A 24,224-nucleotide genomic window follows, 5' to 3' on the forward strand; every position below is an offset into this window, starting at 1 on the left:
AAATATTTTTTCTATATCTTTTATTTTCACCTATATATTGGCACAATCTTTAGAGATCATATTATAATCATAGAGATCTTTATCTTATCTTCTATAGTTTTCTACGCTATCGAGTATAATGATTCTGAAAATAATAAGATAGAAAAAGAGTCTAACTTCTATCTTTTGGAGATTTATCATGCATATAGATCAAAATATGTTGATTTACGGAGATATTATATTGATTATTATATTAAAAAAATATCTATTTTTTTTATCTTGAATCTATGATACTTTATTTTAATTATAATATTAAATTTTTATATAATAATTTTTTTTATCATTCTAATATCTTAGCGCCTCATTAGCTACAAACGAAAGAATATCTAACTCCCAACACATCAATGTAAAAGGGAAACACTTGTATGACTTTCATTTGTTAATGATTTCATCATCATCGATTGTTACAATTAAGCTTTCTTAAGAGCGTCCAGAGATCTTACATGAACATCACACTTTGCAGTGGCTGAGAAGCACTACGTCTTGATCTTACTAGTCTTTTTCTAGGGAGAAGATGTCAAGAGCAAGCAGATGACTTGACTGACTTGTCTCACGGGTCAAAAGGGGTGCCTCGTGTGAGCTTTGAGGTAAGTGTGAAACTGTACCTCATCTTTTCATAAGCTATTTGGTCGGTTGTGGTTTCACTCTTCATGAAAGCCCAAACAGGGAACCAAAAAGATTGATGATGGGGATACAGAGATATGACACCAAATCCAATTAGGTAGCTGGAGAAAAGTCTACTGATGACAAGTTGGTACTGTAATTAATTAGGAAGCCAAAGCACCATATCTACTTTTGGAGGCCCATTAGGTTGTTGCTATATTGATCTCATTATATATACTAAATGAGCACATTAAGGACCTTCTATTGGGGCTTGGCTTTTTTGTGTGTATATATATATATATATATATATATATATTAGCAATTAAGGTTTGTTTTAAAAAATATTTGTTTAATGATTTTAATTATAATTTATAAAGTCCGAAAGAACACTTGTTGTCATTTCCTTGTCAAAGCTTAGACCTTTGCATATGTCCAAAAAAAGGTCTCCCCTTTTATCCTGACAATGTGTTCATCGATACCACCATAATTGCCAACATGAATAAGATCTAACAGCGTGCCAAGAAAGAGGGAGATCCCGTGGGGAAGATGGATGGCCACTGCTGCTCCACCAGCGGGGAGACAAGGAAGCCTCAACCCTCACCAACCCCCGCCGACGCCGCCAGGCAGCGGCAGTACAGAGGGGTGAGGATGAGGAAGTGGGGGAAGTGGGTGGCGGAGATACGGGAGCCCAACAAGCGGTCACGGATCTGGCTGGGGTCCTACTCCACCGCCGAGGCCGCCGCCAGGGCCTACGACACCGCTGTCTACCTCCTCAGGGGCCGCTCCGCCCGGCTCAACTTCCCCGACGAGGTCCCCGCCGACGCCTGCTACGACGGCGGCGGCGATGACCCCCAGCTCGCCCTCTCGGCCGCCTCCGTCCGAAAGAAAGCCATCGAGGTGGGCGCGCGGGTGGACGCCTCCCTGCGGACGATGCCAGCTTCGTCACCACCTCAGCCGCAGCCACGGCCATCGCGGCCGACCAAGAACCCCGATCTCAACCAGGCGCCGAGCCCCGACAGCTCGGACGTGGACCGACAACTGTAGCTGCCTGCTTCATCTTCTCCTGCCATGTCGTCTCTCTTCTTTTTCTTGCTCAGTCCACAGTGGCTTGTACCGTATTATATTTGCCCTTGTCTTTATTAGTTGAGATTAGGAAGGTTAAGATGGTAGGCTAAACTCTTCAGAGTTATTGAGACAGGGAAAAGAAGGGACAGATGAAGACACAGTGATGACAGTCTCAGACTAATGCCGGATTTGGGAAACCAATGAAACAGAGTGATCAAACGAGGGGTTTAAGTGTGAATAAAAAGGTTGCATCTGTTCCTGTTCTTCGAGCAGCAGCAGTGTTAGCAGAAACTGCCATCTCCTCTTCCTCTCAAGCTCAACAACAAGCTTGTGTTTGATTTGCTTGCAAGTCTCGAAGTAGTGTGCATGACAACGTTATATGTGCATATCTGTGCACTTCATCCCTACTAACATATTTATGTCTGAATTAATGACTTTTTTCTCTCCAAGTTTTGATCTTTAAAGAGCTTTGTGGATGGTGTGGGGTGTGAAGTAGTGATTCATGATGGTCACACATAAATGTGTGTTTGCATCCCTTGAATTAAGCTCCATGCTGCATTGTTGTATCATGATCGTTGTTCGGCTGTCTGCTATGAGCTTCATGGGCTTACATATGTTAGGATCATTCCGAACTATACTTTCAGTTTCAATGCAATCCATATGGTTCAAACCCAAAAATGTTGAGATGCCTCGAGTGAGATTGAACTGTGATTCCCTCGAGTCCTTGCGGCATGAATCCGTCTCTCCTTCCGAAGTTTCTTGCCCATCATTCTGCCAACAGATTACTCCGCACTTTCAATCTCTGTTTAATGTTTCACTTTGTAAGGCAACTTTGGATTCATTTCATGCATAAATGACTCATCATTCTCCAGACATTTCACGTTTCTTCTTTGATGACTTCACCCTCTTTCTTTCCAATACAATATCATTCTGTGTCTGGGGAAAACTCTGACTGTATGTATACATTTAAGATCCAAAGCAACTAAATCTGAACAATATTCAATTGGTATTTATTCATCCTGACAGTATCTGTGTAGGCAATCTAAATGAATATTATTCTTATTTTCAATTGGTATTTATTCTTATAATTGATGAGGATGAAAACACTCATCAATCTCGATGCTAAAATGTCAATATTAAAATCTGTCACATGTCGAGCTATGATCCACAGACTGAGTAAGCCCAAATGCTATCTTCCGATTGCTGAGAAAGCTTGGCATGATTTTGTATGTCTTTGAGCCAAGACAAACAAAATTGCTAAGCCGCAAATTATAAGAATGAAGGCAACAGAAAAGAACAATTCATCTCTATTCCTACCTTTGGTGATGACCATTTGTTTGGCCCATTCCAACTTTTGTTCCATGGAGAATTATTAGAACACTGACTAGAATCAACTCATGGATTTTTTATTTTATAAGTTGAGCAGAAAAGAAATATTTTTCTTAATAGAACATAGTAGTGTATTTCAATCCTTTCATACAATTATTTTGTAGAATCTGGGCTAAAATTCAGTAGGTTTCTCATCAAATTGTCAAGGGTATAGACATCATGTCACTGATGCAGGCATGTCATATATTTTGTTCTGCTGTGATTTCTAGCAGGTGAAATTTGCACTTAATTTTGTGGTTCTATTGATCCCTCACATATGACTTTTTCTTCCTCATTACATACTTGGTTGTTCTACCTCATTTCTTGAGTAATTTGTCCATAATGAAACTAGTATGTGAATTTGCAGAAAATAATAGAAAGATCAAGTAAATACCATGATACAATGTGTTTTTTCCTGTTTCATACAGACTTCTATCCATTTCCTTTGTGGCCTTGCTGTATGATTTATCACTGATCTGGGGTGTATTCTAGTGCTGATCTAACTTTTTGAGCTGAGATTTCAGTGACCTCATTGTTGGGAGAGTTACTTAAAAAAATGTTAATCCTAATTTTATATAAGTTAGATGAGAAAAAATTTAAAATATGATTTGTATAGTTTTTCTATACAAATCTTTTCTCATGATTTATTTAGTATTCTATCACTAATATAATCTATAATATATTTAATGTTAAATTATATTTTATTTGATATATATATATATATTTTTTATATTTATCATTTTCACATGACTCGATAGCTAATATACTTCCAGCACATATGGATAGAGTCCTCATTCGAGCAAAAGATTTACCAGAACCCTCAGGATATACAATCCAAAGAGGTGTGTATTTACACTGCTGCATTAGCACTCGTTAGATTGAGTAGTCAGCAGCACCTGCCTTAAGCAAGCTCAATGCTTCAATTTATCCACCATGCTGAAACAGGTAATGATGGGCATGATGAGCGAAAGGATGGGAACTGAAGAACTCTTTAAGTGTTTGATGGATGTTGCAGGATGTTGGATCACACCCATCATGGCAGAGCTATTGCCAGTTCTTTTATCACCAGTTTCCGCACCTCACTTTTAAGCTCGTCTTTCCAGATGTAGGCTTTTCATCAACAGTAAACTCTGAGGATCTGCTGAGACTTGCTTTGCCTTGCAAGGACTTACATGCTCCTTGGGATCTGCGTCTTTGTTGTAGAATTTGTTCACCGTTGTGGAAGCTCCATTAAATTTCTGTAGCGTGGGAGGATGCACCATCTGAAGACTAAAGGGAAGTGAAGCAGAGATCGTTCTTCACTACATGTCCATGATGGTGCAGTGTCAACATGAAAAATAGTTTGTCTAGCAGGGCTGCTAACCATGAGTTGGTGTATACACTGCTTTTGTGAGAGAGAGAGAGAGAGAGAGAGAAGTGAAGACGTCAATCCCTATGCTGCTGACTGCAACAAAGACTATTTATATAGACTGCAGAGGATAAAGAAACAGACATCATAAGCCTCACACTTGGTTGTATCCTCTCGTGATAAAATGAGATTTGATGGTCAATATATGATACTTGTTATGCAATGAGCAAAAGGGCTGACTGAAATGGTTTGCGCATTTGGAACGATTTATTTCACTTGAGCTCAAGTAAAACATTTGGAAAAAAATGTTTTACTTGAGCTGCATTTGTTTTTGGTCACTGTAAACTTTGAGCCAAATAGAAACTCCTCGAAAGGCACTGTACACACACTGAAGCTAAAGAAGAAAAAGGTTGCGGATACAACATGCACTTCAGATCTAGTATTATGACTGTAGATGAGTACAAGAGTAGCAGTTAAAAGAGAAAAGCTCCAAAGTTTTGGTGGGGAGCCAATGTTTATGTGGAATCCAATGTTCTCTTGCATGATTTCTAGGGAAATGTAGATAGATTCTGCAAACTTTTACTGTGATGTCCGGAATTGAAATGATCGGCATGTGAGGACATATTAATGTTCTCTCTTTCAGTGATCTACAAGGCCCTACATGACACTGAATTCACTACTTTTACCCACAAAAGTATTTGAATTGATTTATTGGTCTTTAAATTACATTTATCAAGAATTTTTCCTGCATGCAAATCGACTAACCACACACTGAGCGCAAGCTCTTGTGAAACATAGAATGGATAAGGCTTATTGGATTCCTTTGTTTTTTTCTTTTTGTTCAAAAGAGAAGCAATATTTTATCATCCAACTCTGCTCTGCTTCTGTTGATTGTCTAGACAATACATCCACCCCACTTCCACCTTCACCAACTCAAGATCTGATGTAGGTCATTTTTTATTGGATGAGAGCAATGGTGAGTTCACTGCCTTGTCGAGGAATCTTATCTTAAGATCTCTATCAACATCTGGTTTAAGATTTCTGACAAAGATTGGACAAAATATGTTACATTCTTGTTGGTAATAATCAGTGTCCTGGATGTTAGATGATCCCATGACTAGTAGCTGGCCATCACATGAGGAGAAGATTAAGTCAAATGGAAATGAGGGATCTTGAGGAGCCAAGAAATCATCATAAAGAATTCCAAATGAGTTCACTTTGCACAGAACAAACAAACCAGTAAAAGAAAAACAAATCAATCTAGGAATGGGGAAAACTATTAACCATCATGCCTATGTGTTTGGCTTTTTCTGTTCTTCAAGAAAAATATGCTTGGCTTATGTTTCTCATTCCACTCGATGCCAAACTTGGACCACAACAAATGATCACTAGAATCAATCCATATTAAATCCTTCAGCAGACAACACACCACCAGCAGCAACCCACTTTTCCTGATGCTGGGATATATCCTGTTATGAGTGTGACACTGGGAGGAGGAGGAGGGACCATGAAGAGGGCAGTGGATGGATACAAAGAGAAGAGAATTGAAAGAAGATGATTACTCTGGTTGGAGTATCGGAGAAGAATGAAGATGCTAAAGGTGGAGGTTATCCCACCAAAGTATTCTTCTCTTTCTCGGGAGAAGTCTTTGGCATCTGTGCTCAAGTTCCTGTTTCCTTCCTCGCTTTACTTTGGATGCCACTACCAGTTGCTGCAGCCATTGCTACTTGGGAGCTTGAATTCTGGAGCACCTGTTGAGAACATGTCTCTCATCAGCATTGACCAGATCCCCATGATCGTGAGGAAAGATCATTCATTCCACATGCATTTGCAGCATTATTGCCTTTTAACTCTACACCATGCAGAGAACATCAAGTCGATTTAGGTTGGATTTCATCAGGCTGAGATCATGCTAGTGTTCGCGTGCCATCCAAGTGTCTGCATGTCTTGAAGCAGAGAGAAGGTTTCCAATGTGCAGAATGATTAAACACCCTGCTGCAGGGTATGATGTTGTCCTGGGAAACCAGTCCAACTGTGTTATATGATTCATGGTACTTGAGAATGAATTAGCATGATTAGGTCCCCCGTTAATTCATCACAGAAAGAGAAATAACCATTTCATTCATCACATCTTGGAGTCAATTATAAGGTGGAGAGTCCCTTTGCAGGTTGTGTCATTGAGGAATCAGCCAATCTCAGTTGCATCCAAATACTGTTAGCAGAACTGGACAACCATGTTATTTATGGGGAGGGAAGGAAGGATATCTATTTCTCAGCAGAAAAATAATATTTTCAGTCACATCATTGTGGCAGCATTTTTCTTTTTCTTTTTGTTGTTGTTGTTGTCCTCACCAATGGCTTCACAAGTGCCATAACCACAAATAAGTTGGACATGAGTTTTTTATTATTTCATTCATGCTATAAACTCATTGTTGGTAGCCTTTCACTAGCATTCACCACAGATGTGTAGCCTAATTCTGATTCCCATTGTTATCAACTCCCTGTCATTCTGGATTCTTAATATCTTTTAAATGGTATCATAAAATTCCATACTATTATTTCAGAAATTTCTGATTATTATGAGCCTAACATTGTGAATGATGATTTTGGAAGAGATATGATGATGTATATTAATCTTTATCTTTTTTTTTTTCTTTTTCAAAAATAAATCTCTTGATTAATTCTCGATAATACATCTCACTTGGGATTCAGATTGGTTGTGAAGCTCTTTTCATTACCCAACCTTTGTTGTTGATTGCTAAACAAGAGGGGATGGGCATTAACCATGTATCAAAATCCCACTATAATCCAAGAACATGAATTCAGCAATGAAGAGTTGATTGAACCAAGTACAAGTTCCTCTCACACTGTCCTAATCCACCTGGTGTGTGCAAACCACTCCATGTTTAGCCATACCAATAGGGGTGAGCTACCATTGAAGGAGGACATCTCAAACTAGGTTAGGCCATCACCATCTCTCAACTGAAAACAATGTTGGACCTACCAAAACCCATGATTCCAATTAATCAAAGTTGCTGTCATGCTACAATATCCACACTAGAGATTTTCGATATAATATTATAAGTCTTCCTTTTCCATTATTAAAAATGAAACAATTATCCCATCAGTTATAGATTCTCACATACTATTTATTTGTAATATGAAATCTTTTTTATTTTATACCTTGATCTGTAATAACAAGAAACACATATAATGGAAATTGTTTCATGACAGAAAATTATAAAAAAAATACTTTTTATGTGATTATTTATCGATATGTTCATTCCGATTTTCGATTAGAGTAATTTTCAAAGGAAAATTTTGAACGATTTTGAATTGGATGAACCGAGGGAACTCCAAATTTTTATGCGGAAAAATGAAAAGAAAAAAATAATTATCTAATTAATCTTAATGGAATATTAGTTTGCAACTAATCATATGGCCAACTTTCTCTAATTGTTTGCTTGGGTCCGAGACCAAGATTTGTTTGTTATACTTCCACGCGATGGTTGAGGAGGAAAAATATCTTAGCCTGTCGATTCGACAAAAATGCTTCTTCTACCTGTCCACCGAACACCCGATCGACTACCCGTCTTGCGATAGGACTGTGCGACGACGCTGGTGTAGGCGCAACCTTTTCGTTAGCAGAGGTACGACTTGTACGTGAATCAGGAGCGTGTAGCCGATGGGGTGGTCGTATTAATGCGAAGGGCGAGATCCCGTGAAGTCCCGACCAAGCGACAGAAATGGTCCGGCTCACCTGTCCTGTCGAGCCACCGAACATGTTAGGGAGTCTTTCCATTCGTCGCATCAGTGGGTCAGACCCATGTCCATTGGTTGACACCGCGGGTCCCACGTCCGCTTGTTATTCGCGAGGCTGAGCCGTGAGGTGCGGCCGCAGGTCGCAGACAGCTAGCGATAGGTAATTCTGAAGTGGAGCCAGAGTCGTCGCCAATGGTAAGGGAGCCTCTCCGGTTTGGTGATTCTTTCGGAACACAGGATCCGCGCTCTCGTAACGAAGCACGGTCACGAGGACGACTCTGGCACACGAACGCGACCGCCGACACTTCGCTCGCTCTCCTCCTCCTCCCACCTTTTTACTTCCCCGTCCTCCTCTCCGTTTCACTGAAACCAAAGGCACCACCAGTGGTGGACTCGGCTTTCACGACTCCTTTATCTTTTCCCCTCTGCGTTCTCTCTCTCTCTCTCTCTCTCTCTCTCTCTCTCCGGTACCTTTTGTCCCACCAACCTGTCCATGCGCACTCCTAGAAAGACAAAACAATATATAAATAGAGAGATATGAAGAGTTGCTTAGCTGGTCTCATTACTGTCTACCTTCACCTCTTCTCTCTTCTTCCTTCCGCCCCCCCCCCCCCCTCTCTCTCTCTCTCTCTCTCTCTCCGATGGTACACGTTGCCGCTGTGGTGTCCGGCCGTCCTTCCCTCTTTGCTTTCATGCTGAGAATGGAGCTCCTGGGTTGATGTGAGGTCAGCCAGCTCTCTTACATTGCCATGCATGATGCATTCTGTCCCTCTCTCTTTTTTCCTTTCTTATTTGCTTGCTTGTCTTCCTCTCTCGGTGGTTTTTGTTCCCTTATCTTACGCCTTTTTCTCCTAAACTGAAAGTTTAGGAACTTCCTTAAAGAGTGGATAGTTTTGCATGGTATAATCTAGTTGGTTTTGAGCTGTTGCCTTCGTTTCCTTATCTCCCTTCATGAAAAATTTGGGGTGGATTGGCATCTAAACTCTTACCGTTTGAGGTTCATGACCAGATCATTAGCTTAAGTCCAGAAGATTCTGTGTTGGCACTTGAAGGTGCTGATTGAACTCCAAGGTGATATTTAGGCTGATTCTGTAACACCAAAATAATCAGGCACAGAATTTGTGAAACATAGATGTTTGAGGCTTGAGCCATCCTTAGTATTTCTTGAGCTCTTCTTATCGAAATCGATTTTGGAGCTTAGCTTGATCGAGTGGTAATGGTCCCCAGAAAATTAATTTGCAGCTTTGGCTTTTCTTAAGCTGATGCACCTAAAGGGTGGTAAAACAGGGGATAATGAGTTTGAGTTAGTGTAGAAAGTGTCCTCCAAGTCCCATAGCTGCTGCATGCATCACACATTCTAGTGTCTTTATATTCACCAATTACGGTATTTAGCTGGTCATGCATCACACATTCCAAGTCCCATATCTGCAGCATTTCTGTTCCTTGAGGAGAGTTGAGCTTTGAAATAAATGAGACGCAGGCTACAAATTTGGATGTAGGCCGAGGGTCTAAAGGCAAGCTTGCCAATTCTGCTCCAAGCAAACTCTTTATATTGAAATATGTTGGTATTAATAGCTGAAATAGAATGCCAGCATCCTCTATTATATAACAGTTAAATTTCTGTCGTTTCAGCCCCTTTTGGCTGCAATGTCATATTTGTCTTTCTGTTTATATGGGCATGTATGTTTGTTTATAAGAGTGCATAAATGACTTAACATATATATATGATACAAGAAATAAACAATGATCCAGAAAAGGAAATCTGGAATATTTTAATGGATAATGCATATCAGTTAGGAAACCAGAATGGGAATAACATGTTAAAATATAATAGTGGGAAAAAAATTCCATCGTTTTCTTTTTATGATTGTTATCTCCTTTTACTGCATGCTTTAAAAGAAATAGTTGGTGCATCCATCAGAGAAGTTTGCAGCTAATGATTTAATTTTACTGTTGCTTAGAAAATAATCATTTTTAATCTGGCCTCAAATTCTTGATTTACTATTGTAGGAAATTGTCAGAATCATGGATAACAAGACATGGCTTTGGAAGAGGAAGTCTTCAGAAAAGAGCATCGAGGTAAGCATTAGTTAGATCTGCTTGATTGATTGTTCACTACTTCTCTATCCTTCTTCTTCCCTTTCCGAATATAACGATGTCCTGTGATGAGCAATAATAGGACTTTTCATATCTGGATGATTTTTTCTCTAAAATAAACTCAGCAAACGGAATCTGTGGATCATTTTTATTTTAACCTGCTTAACAAAATGATTGTTTTGCCATTGGCATTGAATTAAAAGGGTGGCAATTGAATTTCAAATTCTTTACCTAATATAAACATATATTATCTCAAAATTTAGTAGTACTTTTCAGAATCTCACGCATTGAGATTTTGATTTCAAACTATGGCCTATTAATTTTTTTTGGTCCTTTTCATGTGAATAAAATTGTATATGTACATGCTATATGTATATGATATACATATATGCATGTATATGACATATATATACATGTATGTATACGCATATAGCCTCATAGAGCAATGACCTTTAGTTCATCATCGCCATGACCAGTCTGGATGAAACCATGCAAAAGAGACTGATGTACCATGCCAACTAATTTTTCGAATGAATATTTTGATGCTATTATTCTTTATCTCTCTTTGGAAAGATCATACCAAGATGATACAGAATGTCATCATCATGTGTCAAACTATTTTCTGTTTCCAGTGAAAAAAGATATACATTCTCTTTTTATGCTAGGAGTAGTTCTAAAATTGTTCACAATTTTATTTCAGAAAGAGAAGGCTCTTGAGTTAGAAAGATCCTTAGAAGACTTAAATGAACAACTATCGTCTGTTCGCACCGAGTCCGGTGCTAAAGATGATCTTCTGGCAAAGCAAGCGAAAGTGGCTGAAGAAGCAATTGCAGGTTAAACATGTTATTCTATATGTCTGTGCCTGGCACTAGATTCATATAAACATGATGGAGTTGCTGAAGGTATTTTTTGTCATAACAATTAAACATTGTCAACTTGTTAGGATGGCAGAAAGCAGAAGCTGAAGCCCTTTCTATAAAGCAACAATTGGATGATACAATACTTCAGAAAAAAGCTGCTGAAGAAAGGGCAGCCGATACTGATATGGCATTGAAAGAATGCAAGCAACAGCTGCATGCTGTCAAGGAAGACCAGCAGTTCATTATTAGCAATGCTGCCCTGAAGATATCACGAGAACAGGAGAAGTCACGAACATTAGAACAAAGGTTGGTGGAGACAAATAAGAAGCTCACTGAAGCAGTTGTTGAAAATGGAAATCTGAACAGAGTTCTAGAGGTCAAAGAGAAGTTGCTTAAAGAGTTGAGCGAGTCTAATTCCATGTCAGAAGCAAAATTCACAGAAGTAAAGTCTAGACTTGATTCCTCAGAGAAACTAAATGCTTCTATGAAGTATGAGTTGTGCATGCTTCAGAAGGAGCTTGAGATTCGAAATCAGGAGAGAGAATTCAATCACAGATCATCTAATGCTGCTCACAGGCAACACCTAGAGAGTGTTAAGAAGATTGCTAAGCTAGAAACAGAGTGCCAAAGATTGCGTGTCATGGTCAGGAAGCGACTGCCAGGACCAACAGCTTTGGCTAAAATGAGAAGTGAGGTTGAAATGCTGGGGAATAATTCTACTGAACTGAGAAAGAAAAGGTCAAGTTCCACCAGTGAAGCCTTCAATATAAAGGACATTATTCGAGAAGACTCTTATGATGCATCAGGCAAGGGAGCTGCTTCTCTTGTTGAGAGATTACACGCCATTGAAGATGAGAACAAGATCCTCAAAGAATCATTAACCAAGAAAAACAGTGAGCTTCAGGCATCACGTGTGATGTTTACACGTACAACATCCAAGCTATCGCAGGCTGAGACAAAGCTCGAGGAATTATCAAAAGGACAAGCTTGCTTTGAGCTAGCAAGGGGCAGCCCAGCGTCATATGACCTGCCCCTTTCATCAATTTCAGAGCATGGAGGCAATGAAGATACCATTAGCTGTGCTGAATCATGGGCTTCTGCTTTAATTTCTGAACTGGAGCACTTCAAAAGTGGAAAAGCAACCGGATCATCTTGCCAAAGTGCTGTTGTATCGGAGTTGAGTTTGATGGATGATTTTGTTGAGATGGAGAAACTAGCAGTAGGTTCTGTTGACAAACATTTTGAAGGTTCACTCGGTACATTGGAAGATAGTAATTCATGTGTGACTACCAAAGAATCTTGGACAGGAGTTGATCTATCAGAAGCAACAGGCAAGGAGTTCACTCCAATCAAAAGTAATGACAATCAACTTAGGTATGTATCACTTGAAAACCACCCTAGTTGGCTTCAGGATATTCTAAGGGTCATCATACAAAAGCATCATATCATGCAAAAAAGTTGGAGTGCAATTCTTGATGATCTCAGAGTTGCTCTGGGTGATTCAAATCAGGCAAAGCATTTACTTCAACAACCCAAACACACTTTATCGGATTCATTTGATGGAGCAATCAGTGCAGGCATACCGAACAGAGAAAGTGGTACCCAACTTTGTCAGTCAAACTTAGAGAAATCAATTTGCAAGCTTATTGACTTGATTGAGGGAATCATTCAGAGAAATAAAAAGGGTAACAACGGTCAACACGTTCCATCTGGAGACGATGAAGGCACTTCTATGCATCATAGTGTTACAGCAGCAAATGGATATGTTGCTCGCGTGTTTCTGTGGAGAAGTTCTGAACTCACTGTTGTTTTACAGAGTTTTGTTGCAGTCTGTAACGACGTATTGAATGGCAAGGTTGATCTTCGACAGTTTGTGGCTCAAGTAACTTCATCTGTGGACTGGATTATAAGCCACTGTTTTTCCCTTCAAGATGATTCAGAGATGAAAGAGACTATCAGAAAACACTTGGATGGAGATGTTTCTTACAGTATTGAAGAACCTCAAGCTATGGTGTTCCCAGCCAAAGAACTAGACAAGTTGAAGGCACATGAAGAATCCAGTATTACTGAACAGAGGAAAAGACCTTTATTATCTGCATCAAATGGTCTGTATATCTTGTCCAGAACAGATGATATCGAATCCAAACCAAAAGATGAAGGTGAGAGGCTAAAATTTGATATCATGAGTATGGAGTCTAGAAGGAAAGATTTGGAGGAAAAGCTGAAAATATCTAGCGATAAGAATGAAAAATTGGTAGCTCAACTCCAGGAATCAGAAGAAAAAATTTCCAATTTACGACTGGAGCTAGCAGCACTCAAGGAATCCAAGGGGAAGATCGAAGACCAGATTATAAATCAAAAACTAATTAACGAAGATCTTGGAACACAGCTAACAGTTGCAAAGTCAGAATTAAACGAGGCTCATCAGAAGTTCTCATCCCTTGAAGTCGAACTGGAAGAGAAAAGTAATTGCTATGAAGAATTAGAGGCAGCATGTCTTGAACTACAGCTTCAGTTAGAAAGGTAAGCATCATTCTTTTTGTGGGTTTCCTTTTAACCAAGACATCATAAATGTCTTCTGATATAATTAATCATGTGTCACAGTGCTTCACACAAGGAAACTCCAAAATATATCATGGGTCAGGAAGAAAAGCAAATCCAAGCAGTAAGTGCTGTTGTTTCACTTGATGAACTATACGAGATTTATCCTAATTGTGCTACTTCATTAACAGTTTTCTTGGTAGCAGACATTAGAATATCTGCAAGGACTTCCCACTGGTTTTATTCTTTCTTTGTTAGTTGCACGAACAAGATATCACAATTATGACATTATTTTCCTAAATTATGTATCAAGTACATGTTAACGTATGATCTTACAGGAATGTGATATAGTTGCAGCTTCACAGAAGCTTGCTGCTTGCCAGGAAACCATTCAAAACCTGGGGAAACAGTTAAAAGCATTGGCATCACCGAAAGATGCACCTCTATTTGACAAAGTGATATCCAATCCTGCTGCTGCAAAATCCAAACGTCGGCTTCAATTACTTGATCATATGAGAGCAGAGGATCATGCAAAATCAGAGGAAACCGATTCTCCCAACACAAAGGAAATCATCTGCACTGATGCACCAAGGCCACCGGCTGCAGCTTCTGAGAATCTGAGTGCAGGCTTGCAATACAAACACAAGATTCATATGAACCATGGCCAAAAAAGTTCAGTAAGAAGTATCATTAAGCTCTCGCCGGAGAAGTCATTGATGATAGTACCGAAGAGAGAAAAGGGAGCTAAATTTCTGAGAAGTCTCTTGCACCGAAGGAAGCGAAAGCACTAAGAAGCTTGTCATTGCAATGTTTGAAGCTTCTCGACTTAGGAGCAGCTCTAAAATCTCTCGAGTAGCAGAAACACAAGTGTTGGCATGCTTTTGTTGAGCTGTTGTTCATAGTTGCATACAAGTTAAGAAGATGACACTGAGAGAGAGCAAGCCAGGTGCTTCTCAGTAGCACATTCCATGGCTTCTTTGGTTTTGTGGCATAGACTGGTGTGGTGTAAACTTCCATATTAATAAGTGTTATCCTGTATGTAGTTTCCCTTTGTTTCTTCCTTTTGGGTGTTATGCCAAATAACATCATACCGCACGAAAACATCATCTCAGTTGCTTGAAGATGGTAAGCTGCAGCTGTTGACATTGACTTCCTTCGGCTTGCCTTCATGCTGCTGAGATATATCGCTGTCTAAGATTCAATTTATATCATTAGTTAATTAACACATAAAAAAGTTCTCCTAAATCTTGCAATCTTCATATAATCTGTAGACAGGTTTCGACTGAATTATAATACTTGTTCAAAGTGAGACCATAAAAATCAAATGAAATCATAAATATGCATACAAATTGGATTAAAGAGTCAAAACTCGTACAGACTAAATCAAACTTAAGTGCAGTATTATTAGACTGCATTTTTTCTTTTGTATTATTACCTAAATACTCGTAATGAACTATAAAGAGGAGAAAGGCAAGTTGCTAGGAGAGTAGTGGGTGTTGTAATAGGAGATGCATGCACAGAATTAATCTTAATTTAGGTGGATAAGAAACATTAAAATTAGATTAGGAAATTGAAATGCTGATTATCCAACCTAGTCATTCATAAAATTTTTAGTCTTACTTAAAACTCAAATTAGCAACTTCACTAAAGTAGGGTGCTCGCAATCATTTCTCTCTGTTAACTGATGATGAGGGGTATGATCGAGGATGATCACATACTTAACTATCCTAAATGTAGGATTAACAATAATGAGACGAAGGGATTCAGTAATATCTTTCACCCGTGGAGGAATCACCTTCAGTGCTCTGACATCAACAATATAAAGCAGGAGGCGAAGATTGAGGAGGAAGAGTAGTAGAAGAAAAGATCTAATCTTGGAGTGCCGGCATCCAACAACAGCTCGTTCCATCGTCGCCATCATCAACGCCTACGCACAAACACACACGGACGCATCATCTTTTTCTCGTCTTCACTCCTCCCTTTTCCTCTTTTCCTCCCTTTTGATTTCCTTTTGGTGGATTGGAGGAATCTCCCTCATTGCATCTCCACCGAAAAGCGAGGAAGCCGCCATCATGAGAGGCAGAAGCACCGACCGATTGGACGGGCCAGCACTGCACTGGAGCAACGCATTCAGCTGCGTCGTCTCATTCCAATTCAAAACCTACACACACACACTCTCTCTCTCTCTCTCTCTCCCTCCTTTTCCCTTTTCCTCTCTCCCAAGTCAAACTCCTCTCATCATTTGGTCTTCCCTCCCCCGCATGCTTCAAGTCCCAACCATGCCTCCTTCCCTTCTCCTTTGCATCCAATCCAATCTTTCCTGCACTTTCACATCTTATCATCAGTCCAAAAAACAGAAACAAATAGTTAATATTAGCTCATTCGAGTTTCATCAATCCAAAAATATTTTTTAGTGTTATTATATTTAAGATAACTTTAAATTTAATAATGATAAAAAGATCCATATAATAGTCGAAATATTATGACCTTCATCGAATCTTTACAACAATAACTGATGAAGATTATATTTATGTATGCAAATTTGTCTGTCTTGCATATATAGCCTTTCTCCCAAAAAGAAATAATAGCTACTACTTGGACTTGGTTTGGCTTGGCATGGCATAGTCTTTGGGACACAAAGAAAACAACAACAGTAAGTGTGGTGCAGTGATCTCTTAAGCACAGGACACAGTAGAAAACAGTGTTGTATGTACCACAACCTATGAGAGTTAGGGAGATAAATGTGGGAGATGGCATATGGCGACATGAATGGAAACGATCATGAGATGTTCCTATAGTTAAAGCATGATTACTTACCGCCACCTACCCAACATAGGAGTTGGCCATTTTAGCATGTAGATCTGATGCATGCCTTTACCACGCTTGAGCTCCATGGACACAGTATAAATACCAACCTTTGTCCCTTCCGTGTCCACCCATTCACACACCTCTTTGACCAAAGAAGCCATGAAGGTTCACCAGTTGACGTTAGGCTTGTGGGAGCAACTCCCCTCCTCGCCTTCCACCTCCTCCTCCCTCTCCTCTTCCTCTACCAACCACCATAAGCGCCTCCGCCCGCTTGCCCCGAAGCTTTCCTCTTCTGCCGTCGTTTCCACGACTACAATGGCGGAGATCATCAGCTTGAAGAGCTTCAATTCGCCGCTGACCACCAAATTCGCCTCCAGAAATGTAGACGCCTCGCTGGTACGTCGTCGTCATCGTGGACGTGCTTCTGGTATTCATTGGTAGCACTGAGAGGCGTTGCTGTTTGCAGATGCAGCTGCAGTCAGGGGGAACGCGGTGGAACCCGATGCCGGAGCAGATAAAGCTACTGGAGGCACTGTATCAGGGCGGGATGCGGACGCCGAACCCGGTCCAGATCGAGCGCATCACCGCGGAGCTTAGCAAGTATGGCAGGATCGAGGGCAAGAACGTGTTCTACTGGTTTCAGAACCACAAGGCGCGGGAGCGCCAGAAGCAGAAGCGGAGCGCGCTCCTCGCCCTCGCCACCAACAGTGCTTCGCTTCCCAATCTGCTCAAAGTACGAACGAAGCATGGTTTCTCGCCTCATGCACACTTCGTGTGTCGCGTTACTTGTGAGGATTTAGGTTTATGTTGGTCATGCATGATGGTGCAATTACAGGGAGAAGAGATGAAGGAGCTCCATGATGGGAGCTGCAAGCGCAAGTGCAGGAGCTGGGGCAGTCTGGAGCCGGACGTGGAAGACAGTGGGCCTGGTGACCGCACCTTGGAGCTCTTCCCGCTGCACCCAGAATGGAAGCAGGTGGGATAGTCTCCACACAAGCAAGAGAGGACTACTGTTGCTCCTTGTCTTCTTTAACTGGGTGACTGTCTCTTTCCCCCTCATGTTAAGCCATATCTGTGTCGCCCTCTCCAAGTCCGCGGTCTCGTTTGTTCGCACTGTTCTCCCTAAAACAAATGGAAAGACGAACCTTTTTTCCTTGTGCTCGCCACAGTGCATTCTTTTTCTTTTGTCAACCACAGTGGGCGGAGGAGACCTGAGAGCGTGCTTTCCGTGCTGCGCTTTTCCGAGACTAACAGCCACCACATCTCTCTTCTCCTTTGTTCTCTTCCGCTCTATACACTCGCACTGCCCTGCCTTCATGGCTTGCCACAACGCTGTCAGATAACTTCAGCTGCTCACAAGCAGCAGCAGCATGCATCGACATGACAGCTTGCCGTGGTTGGTTGGCAGTAGTCGGGGACACGACTGCTTCTTAGTTCTCTGAAACGGAGAGCATGCAGGGCTCCTTCTACCTTGGTGTTTCTGACACCCCTGCAAGAAATGCCCGCCTGAGAAGGGCACTACGCCGAGTAAGTGCGCCAGTCCTGTCAATGACACCCCGCAGCTGCTGGCGATCCTCCTTCCTTTGCTTTTTGCCCCTCAACAAGAAAAGGTTCGATAAGATGATTAATCGTCACCAAGAACTTGATGTTCGGACCAGAATTCATCGGTGAAACTGCTACTCTGGTGGCCTTTGCCATGGTCACACGCTCCCCGTGGCACGCCCCGCTTCGTCTGTCCCCGTGAGGGACGGAGTTTCAGGAGCAGGGTCTACACGGATCGACCAACCGGGGCCGACCACATCGATCGCCAGCTGATAGGGGTGGACAGGGGAGGCCCAACCTAGCATGAGCGTGCACACACACACTCAAAAGGCCATCATGGAGTGAGTGAGGGTTGCAGCTACAAAGATGGTGATGGAATCATCCTTTTTTCTTTCCTCATCTTTTGTGTGTTTGCGCCCAGATATGTCGCACAAAGCCGTGCTACCATATCCTAGATTTGCTTCTTGTTTTGCGTTGTCATTACTAACCTAATGTTCTACCAAATTAATGCCATTCTACTTAACCTCTGAGAATATAGTAATTCCAGGCAGAATCATCAAGCTGAAGCTTGATGAGTACATAAAACAGAATTGAGCAACAACCATTGTCACCATACTGACAATGGTTCATAAAGTCACCAAATTAATGTCATTCTCATTCATCGTTCTAATGAGTACATAAAACAGAATTGAGCAACAACCAAAGTCACCATCATCTCTCCTCCTGTATCAATTCTTAGCCCTCTCCCCCAATCGACAGAGAAGGGAGAGAAGAAGAAAGAGGAGACAGAGTGTGTGATGCAGTAGTAGTAAACTAGTCAAAACTTTGTATTCTACTCTCCCAAGGGATCTGAAGCTAATTACAATATGAAGGGATTTAACACATCAATGCCTAATCAAATCATGACTCTAACATATGAAACTATTCATAGTGCTTAACATTGAAAAAAACAAAAAATGACTACCATTCTCACTTCAAATTAACAGATCTTACCATACCAGTCTTTCCCATATGTTTTGGCAAAGGATGCCATCAAGGAACAGGTAGTCTGACATCATTGTTTACTCTTTGTTCCACTGCCAAGTAATTTGCAATCATTGTTTACACTTCATGTCATCCTTTCTAAAGAGAGAGAGAGGCTTAAAGTGGAACTGTCACTACTGCAAGATATGCCCTGCCGTGCCCAAGTTTCAGGGTTGGCCTAACGTAGCCCTGAGCCCATCCCCATCAGTCTTGTGTTGGATCACAAATATCATTACTCATAAACATTAGATGTATTATGTAATAAATACTTATGTTACAAAATCACTGATGGTATTATTACAAATGCCTTGCTAGATCCATATTACACCAGCATTGCAAGTGAAAACAAATTTCCTGTTTTTTCTGTCATAGGCACCTTACTATTCAATGGCAAGATATGAACTCAAATACAACATCAACATAGAAGACAATGCCCAGACTAGAAAAGCGAGAAAGAATCTATAAACATAAGCTGAAGTATGATCACAAGCCTGCTGTTACCAGTCCATGCAAGGTGATGATACCGATCACAAGATTGTGGTCATCAACGACAGGCAAGAACTGCACAGCAGATGGTGGTGATTCCATCTTCTGCATCGCCTCCACTGCCATAGCATCTGGGCTGATTGTTCTTGGATTTCTGTTTGGCAAAAAAATTTATATCGAATTAGTTTCCATCTTTGCATCATGAAGCACAAAAGTGAGTAGATCTAAAAGCATACAATTCTTATGCAAGCAGCTAAATTTTGACATCATATGGCCAGAAGTTGCTCCATTGAAACATAGAAATCCACTTGATAGGTTGCCCAAAATCTATAACCATACAATCAGAGGCCACAGTGCAAAAGAAAATAGAACTATTATGACATGCGTGAGAAAACTTAGCTCTGAGAACACAACTCACCTCGTAGCATCTATGTCCACTTAAAAAATAGTGAAAAACCATAAAATAATCAATTAGAGTCTAGATGTAATACTTTACCTCCAGCTACAGTTAATATTTATTAACTACCCTATAATAATTGGGTAGCATTTCAAAGTTGCATATGTTATACCACTATATAAACCACATGAGTTTAGGGGTGTTTAGTTCTCTGTCAATTGATCGCCTGCGAGCCTTTATAGCAAGTTGCCGAGTTGCAAGTATTTGGTTGCCTGCAACTATGCTACTTATAGCATGTGTACTTGCAGCATGCAACTAAAGCCCTACATGTGGCATGTGGGCTTTAGGTTTGAAATACCACATATCACACTTGTTGACCGGCTGCAAGTTGAAATTGTCTTTGGATACCCTCTCCATTCTTTCACATGTTGCCTTCTCAACATTGTACCTCCCTCCGCTCTATATTAAACCATGAAACTGCCAACTCTTGTGCGAGCACTGGCCACCATCTTGTTTACCTTGGTTGCAATTACAGGTTTGCAATCATGCATGCAAGCACCCAAATAGTTGCACCTACAACTGTTAGTTGCATCATTTGCTTGTGTTTGCAACTTTATTTGCAGGCATTTCCAATTGCAAGCAACAGACCAAAACCTTTGTGAAACTTAAGGATGACCACCGCTATGTTCAAACTCCAAGATGCCCGCAAAATTACAATCTATCTGCTCAAGTGAAATAAGAGAGAATAGTTGCTAGCATACTCTCGTAAATGAGTTTATATGGTTGCATACTTTTCTTTTCATCCACTGTGGAGGAGTTCAGAAGGGTACAGGGCAGGTTAGTTATATGATGAGGTTCAAGCTCTTGCCGTTTCTGCTTGTACGAACTTGTCTGTTGAGGATACTTTGGGTGATTTGCTCTGCAGTCCGGTATTACTTTGTCATGGATGGGATGCACTTCTTTTTCTTGACAAAGGAATGAGACGCTGTATCTTAACTTTTCCTAGAAAAGATATATTAATCTAAATCTATGCTCTACCATAGTAGGATCAAAATGCAATGTGGCACAAACAGAATCTGTTTTGTTATCGTTTACCTATCGAATTGTTTTACACTCTTCTAAGGTTCGTTCTGATTATCAGACAATCTACAACAACGCATATGATATTAATGTCATCACCAGCTAAGATGATAATGGGAAGTATGAGCTTATTAAACAAAGTGGCTGAAATAAAAGCCTGTAATAAGTCATGCATATATAATTTGAACATCACAGCATTCATATGAATCAAGGTTGTTCAACTTGAACTGATATAATAACAGTCTGGTTGTTCAACTTACTAATTTCAGCTGCCAATATAAAGATTTGGGGGTTCATGTTAGATGACAAAATATTTAAGTCATGCCAGTTTGTCCCAAGATACACAAAAAGTTCATTTTCAATCAAGATGCCTATAACGATTGCATTAATGGTTTTGGGAAGTGTTTTTTTTTGGTTAGAGAAGTGTTACATTATTTAGGTGCTGCTAGGAACTGGGAACTATTGTGGCTTCTTAAAAGTACTTTTATAACACTGTTAAAAGTGTTTTTACATGCAGCTGTTATGTTAAGCACCTTGTCTTTCCTTTTTGGACTTAAAGAGATGGTTATTCATAGGTAAATGTTATGCCCATGCAAAATGGAACATCTGCGAATTTAGACTCTTCTAGGAGCAAATTGAATTCATAGATTCTACTCAAAATGAAATATTTAGATACCTGTTGCACATCTCACCAACTGTGAGATTGAAGATGGCAGCACCACTGGATTTGAGTGTGCGCCGAAGATCACCATCTGTAAAGGTTCCAATTAGATGCAACATTTCATCAACAACAAGAAGACATCCACATCCTTTGCTTGTCAACTCTGTTAACTGATCCATAATCATGTCCCCGTCCTTGCACAAAGGAAGCTCATTTTTCTTTTTCATGACATCCTTCACCTGCATAAGAATGGCTGAATAAGTATATGCTATATCTCTAGCTCTATAATTTCTTTTGGATGCTTTCATCCACCATTGCAATTGTCTTAAGTCATGCCGAGAGATTGCATCATCTACATATGCTCCAGCTAGAATTTCATGCAATAAGCTGTCCTTTTCTTTACCATGATTGTAAAAAAAAATACTGTGAGATGGAGGACTATTTTCAACGCATGTGAAAATCATTTAGGTATAAGCAAGATCAACGACTGTTATCCTTGACGAGTACATTCTATCACCAAAATACACTATATATACTATTGTCGCCAGGAAAATAAATCACAACAGCCCAAAGTCCTAAACAGAGGTTCAAAATACCAATTATTTAGTATATAAACCAGTGAAGTGTAAAATTCATCTACTTTTTACCTCTTAAATTATACTCCAAGTAGTAGGATCATTACCATTGCTAAAGTCTCGACTTGCTTCTGACTTAAGAACAGCAATGTGGAATGTTGACAATTGCATCATTCCTCGATACAATTGTGTGAAATGGGGTAACACAATTGAAAAGATGTAAGACTTTACCACATAAAGCAAACTGGCTACCAGAGTTTTCACACTAAAGTGGAAATATGTTATAACATTAGTTCATGATTTTATGACAGTCCTAAGCCTTCAATAGGAAGAAGACAAAGATACAATGCCATTTAAAAAACCTACAGGCAATCCTAAATGGAACAAACATTTATCAATGATCAGCAAAAGACAAGGTGCAGATACCACATGATTATGTTTACAAGGTACCCAAATTGACAACCTACATTGAAATTTCAAGACAGTAAATCGAGATCTGAGCCAAAAGTTAAGCAAATGAATGAAGCCCAGATCCATATTCATTCCCAAACTAGTGGTTAATAGTCCAATCCAATTCATCTAAACACAATGCACCTATTGGAATTTCTTCGGGAGAATCAATTTAAAATCTTTGCCGGATTTGGACAGTCTTCTTTCAAAAAAGAATCAATCTAATTAAAAGAACAACAAAATACCGTTCTTGAGATTTCAACGAACCTTAAAGATGAGGCTTTTCCCAATCTTTCCGGCAGGGTGGTTGGCCGCGTACTTCTCTTTGGTGAGCCTCCGGGCGGCCATAAGGGCGGCGATGACGGTGTCCCCGAACATCATCTGGATCGCCGCGGAGGTGACGGGGGCGAGACCAAAGGGGCAGAGCTCTCGCTGGAGGGGGAGATGGACATTGACGTCGCAGAGGGTGGCGAGTGGGTTGCCAGCGCCCTCGGCGGCAGAGGTGAGGGAGAGGAGGCGAGCGCCCTTAGCGCGGGCGCAGGGGACGAGGGCGAGAAGCTCCTGGGAGGAGCCGGACTTGGAAAGGAGGACGAGGAGGTCTCCGGGAAACACGGCACCCAAGTCTCCGTGAAGGGCGTCTACGGGGGGTAGGAAAGCAGAACGGGCAAAGCCGAGGGAAGCAAGGGTTTGGGCGAGCTTGTGGGCGACGATGCCGGACTTGCCGACTCCGGAGAAGAAAACGGCGCCGGGGGCGTCCAGGAGGGTTTGGGCGAAGTCCGACGCTTGGGCGAGGTCGAGGTGGTCGAAGAAATGCTCGAGGTTGCTGCGCTGCGCCCGGAACAGGTGGCCGAGCTCACCGGCGTCAATCTTTCCGGCCGATCCCGGCACGCCAAGAATCTGGGGCGGCAAAGATCCCATCTCTGGGTCTCTTCTGGTATCTCGCCGGAAACGAGGACGGGGATGGTGGAAATGGGGAGGGAAGAGAGCGCCGGGAGAAGTATTTATCGTACGTGGATGCCCGCACAGTAGCTATTATGTGCAGAAAGATTTGACAGACGAGGGGGAAACACTCGAGCGGACGAACAATCTGACCTCGTCACTTACCTGCCTTGTAATTGGCCAGTCTAAGCCTTCCAACATGGATTAAGATCCTAATTACGTCACTGTGTAAAATAAAGGTTCATTAGTGGGTAATCCCGAATCGGGGCTGATCGTAAGGTGGAAGTGCATTTTAAAGGTGTGCGATCATTCTCCCAAAATTGTTTGGAAACGGAGATACGATGCAGATCTTCTGCAATAAAAACTTGTAAGAGTCTTGTCAAATCCCACAGAGAAGTCTCCATATCCTGTGGTTCCCACTGGCTGCTTAAAGGGATATATGATTTCCATCGTACAATGCTTGGATAGGATTCCGACTACTTTGTCGGTCGCCTGCGGACAAAGTTTGCGACCCGGGAGACGACGTACTCTGCGGTGGCAAAACGCCGGACGAGGACTTTGTGTAGTAACACCTCGTCAA

General features: G+C 41.0%; 4 protein-coding genes across 6 annotated transcripts; 3 read left to right on the top strand and 1 right to left on the bottom strand.

The window, feature by feature from the left end:
- The first annotated feature begins 1,097 nt into the window (after positions 1 to 1,097).
- LOC135589106 (ethylene-responsive transcription factor RAP2-9-like) lies at positions 1,098 to 2,219 on the top strand. The gene has a single exon (XM_065081407.1). It carries the CDS (start codon positions 1,189 to 1,191, stop codon positions 1,684 to 1,686), a length of 498 nt encoding a protein of 165 aa, XP_064937479.1. The 5' UTR covers positions 1,098 to 1,188; the 3' UTR covers positions 1,687 to 2,219.
- Positions 2,220 to 8,620: 6,401 nt separating this feature from the next.
- LOC135587851 (filament-like plant protein 7) lies at positions 8,621 to 14,743 on the top strand. 2 transcript variants are annotated; one of them, XM_065079664.1, is made up of 6 exons: positions 8,621 to 8,910; positions 10,196 to 10,264; positions 10,983 to 11,115; positions 11,226 to 13,665; positions 13,747 to 13,807; positions 14,035 to 14,235. In XM_065079664.1, the coding sequence occupies exons 2-6, from the start codon at positions 10,211 to 10,213 to the stop codon at positions 14,095 to 14,097; spliced, it is 2,751 nt and encodes a 916-aa protein (XP_064935736.1). In that variant the 5' UTR covers positions 8,621 to 8,910; positions 10,196 to 10,210; the 3' UTR covers positions 14,098 to 14,235. The 2 variants fall into 2 exon arrangements, with proteins under 2 accessions (XP_064935736.1, XP_064935735.1); XM_065079663.1 differs by having other exon boundaries at positions 8,753 to 8,910; positions 14,022 to 14,743.
- A 1,599-nt stretch (positions 14,744 to 16,342) lies between these two features.
- LOC135589107 (WUSCHEL-related homeobox 4-like) lies at positions 16,343 to 17,644 on the top strand. Of its 2 annotated transcripts, XM_065081409.1 has the most exons (3): positions 16,343 to 16,887; positions 16,958 to 17,224; positions 17,327 to 17,644. In XM_065081409.1, exons 1-3 carry the CDS (start codon positions 16,651 to 16,653, stop codon positions 17,474 to 17,476), a joined length of 654 nt encoding a protein of 217 aa, XP_064937481.1. In that variant the 5' UTR covers positions 16,343 to 16,650; the 3' UTR covers positions 17,477 to 17,644. The 2 variants fall into 2 exon arrangements, with proteins under 2 accessions (XP_064937481.1, XP_064937480.1); XM_065081408.1 differs by having other exon boundaries at positions 16,958 to 17,644.
- Positions 17,645 to 19,288: 1,644 nt separating this feature from the next.
- Positions 19,289 to 23,748, bottom strand: LOC135587852 (probable arabinose 5-phosphate isomerase). Its single transcript, XM_065079666.1, has 3 exons — positions 22,973 to 23,748; positions 21,696 to 21,919; positions 19,289 to 19,696 (listed from the first exon to the last, which is right to left on the bottom strand). Exons 1-3 carry the CDS (start codon positions 23,621 to 23,623, stop codon positions 19,540 to 19,542), a joined length of 1,032 nt encoding a protein of 343 aa, XP_064935738.1. The 5' UTR covers positions 23,624 to 23,748; the 3' UTR covers positions 19,289 to 19,539.
- Positions 23,749 to 24,224: the final 476 nt, after the last annotated feature.

The sequence above is a fragment of the Musa acuminata genome, chromosome BXJ1-8 (assembly GCF_036884655.1).
Source record: "Musa acuminata AAA Group cultivar baxijiao chromosome BXJ1-8, Cavendish_Baxijiao_AAA, whole genome shotgun sequence".
In the NCBI taxonomy this organism is placed as follows: domain Eukaryota; kingdom Viridiplantae; phylum Streptophyta; class Magnoliopsida; order Zingiberales; family Musaceae; genus Musa; species Musa acuminata.

Coding starts and splice junctions, on each gene's coding strand:
- LOC135587851 (XM_065079663.1), top strand. CDS start 10,211: ATGGATAACAAGACATGGCTTTGGAAGAGGAAGTCTTCAGAAAAGAGC. Junction 10,265..10,982: donor CTTCAGAAAAGAGCATCGAG/GTAAGCATTAGT, acceptor ATTTTATTTCAG/AAAGAGAAGGCTCTTGAGTT. Junction 11,116..11,225: donor GGCTGAAGAAGCAATTGCAG/GTTAAACATGTT, acceptor TCAACTTGTTAG/GATGGCAGAAAGCAGAAGCT.
- LOC135589106 (XM_065081407.1), top strand. CDS start 1,189: ATGGATGGCCACTGCTGCTCCACCAGCGGGGAGACAAGGAAGCCTCAA.
- LOC135587852 (XM_065079666.1), bottom strand. CDS start 23,623: ATGGGATCTTTGCCGCCCCAGATTCTTGGCGTGCCGGGATCGGCCGGA. Junction 21,920..22,972: donor GGAAAAGCCTCATCTTTAAG/GTTCGTTGAAAT, acceptor ATTCTTATGCAG/GTGAAGGATGTCATGAAAAA. Junction 19,697..21,695: donor GTTGGTGAGATGTGCAACAG/GTATCTAAATAT, acceptor TTTGCCAAACAG/AAATCCAAGAACAATCAGCC.
- LOC135589107 (XM_065081408.1), top strand. CDS start 16,651: ATGAAGGTTCACCAGTTGACGTTAGGCTTGTGGGAGCAACTCCCCTCC. Junction 16,888..16,957: donor GAAATGTAGACGCCTCGCTG/GTACGTCGTCGT, acceptor TGCTGTTTGCAG/ATGCAGCTGCAGTCAGGGGG.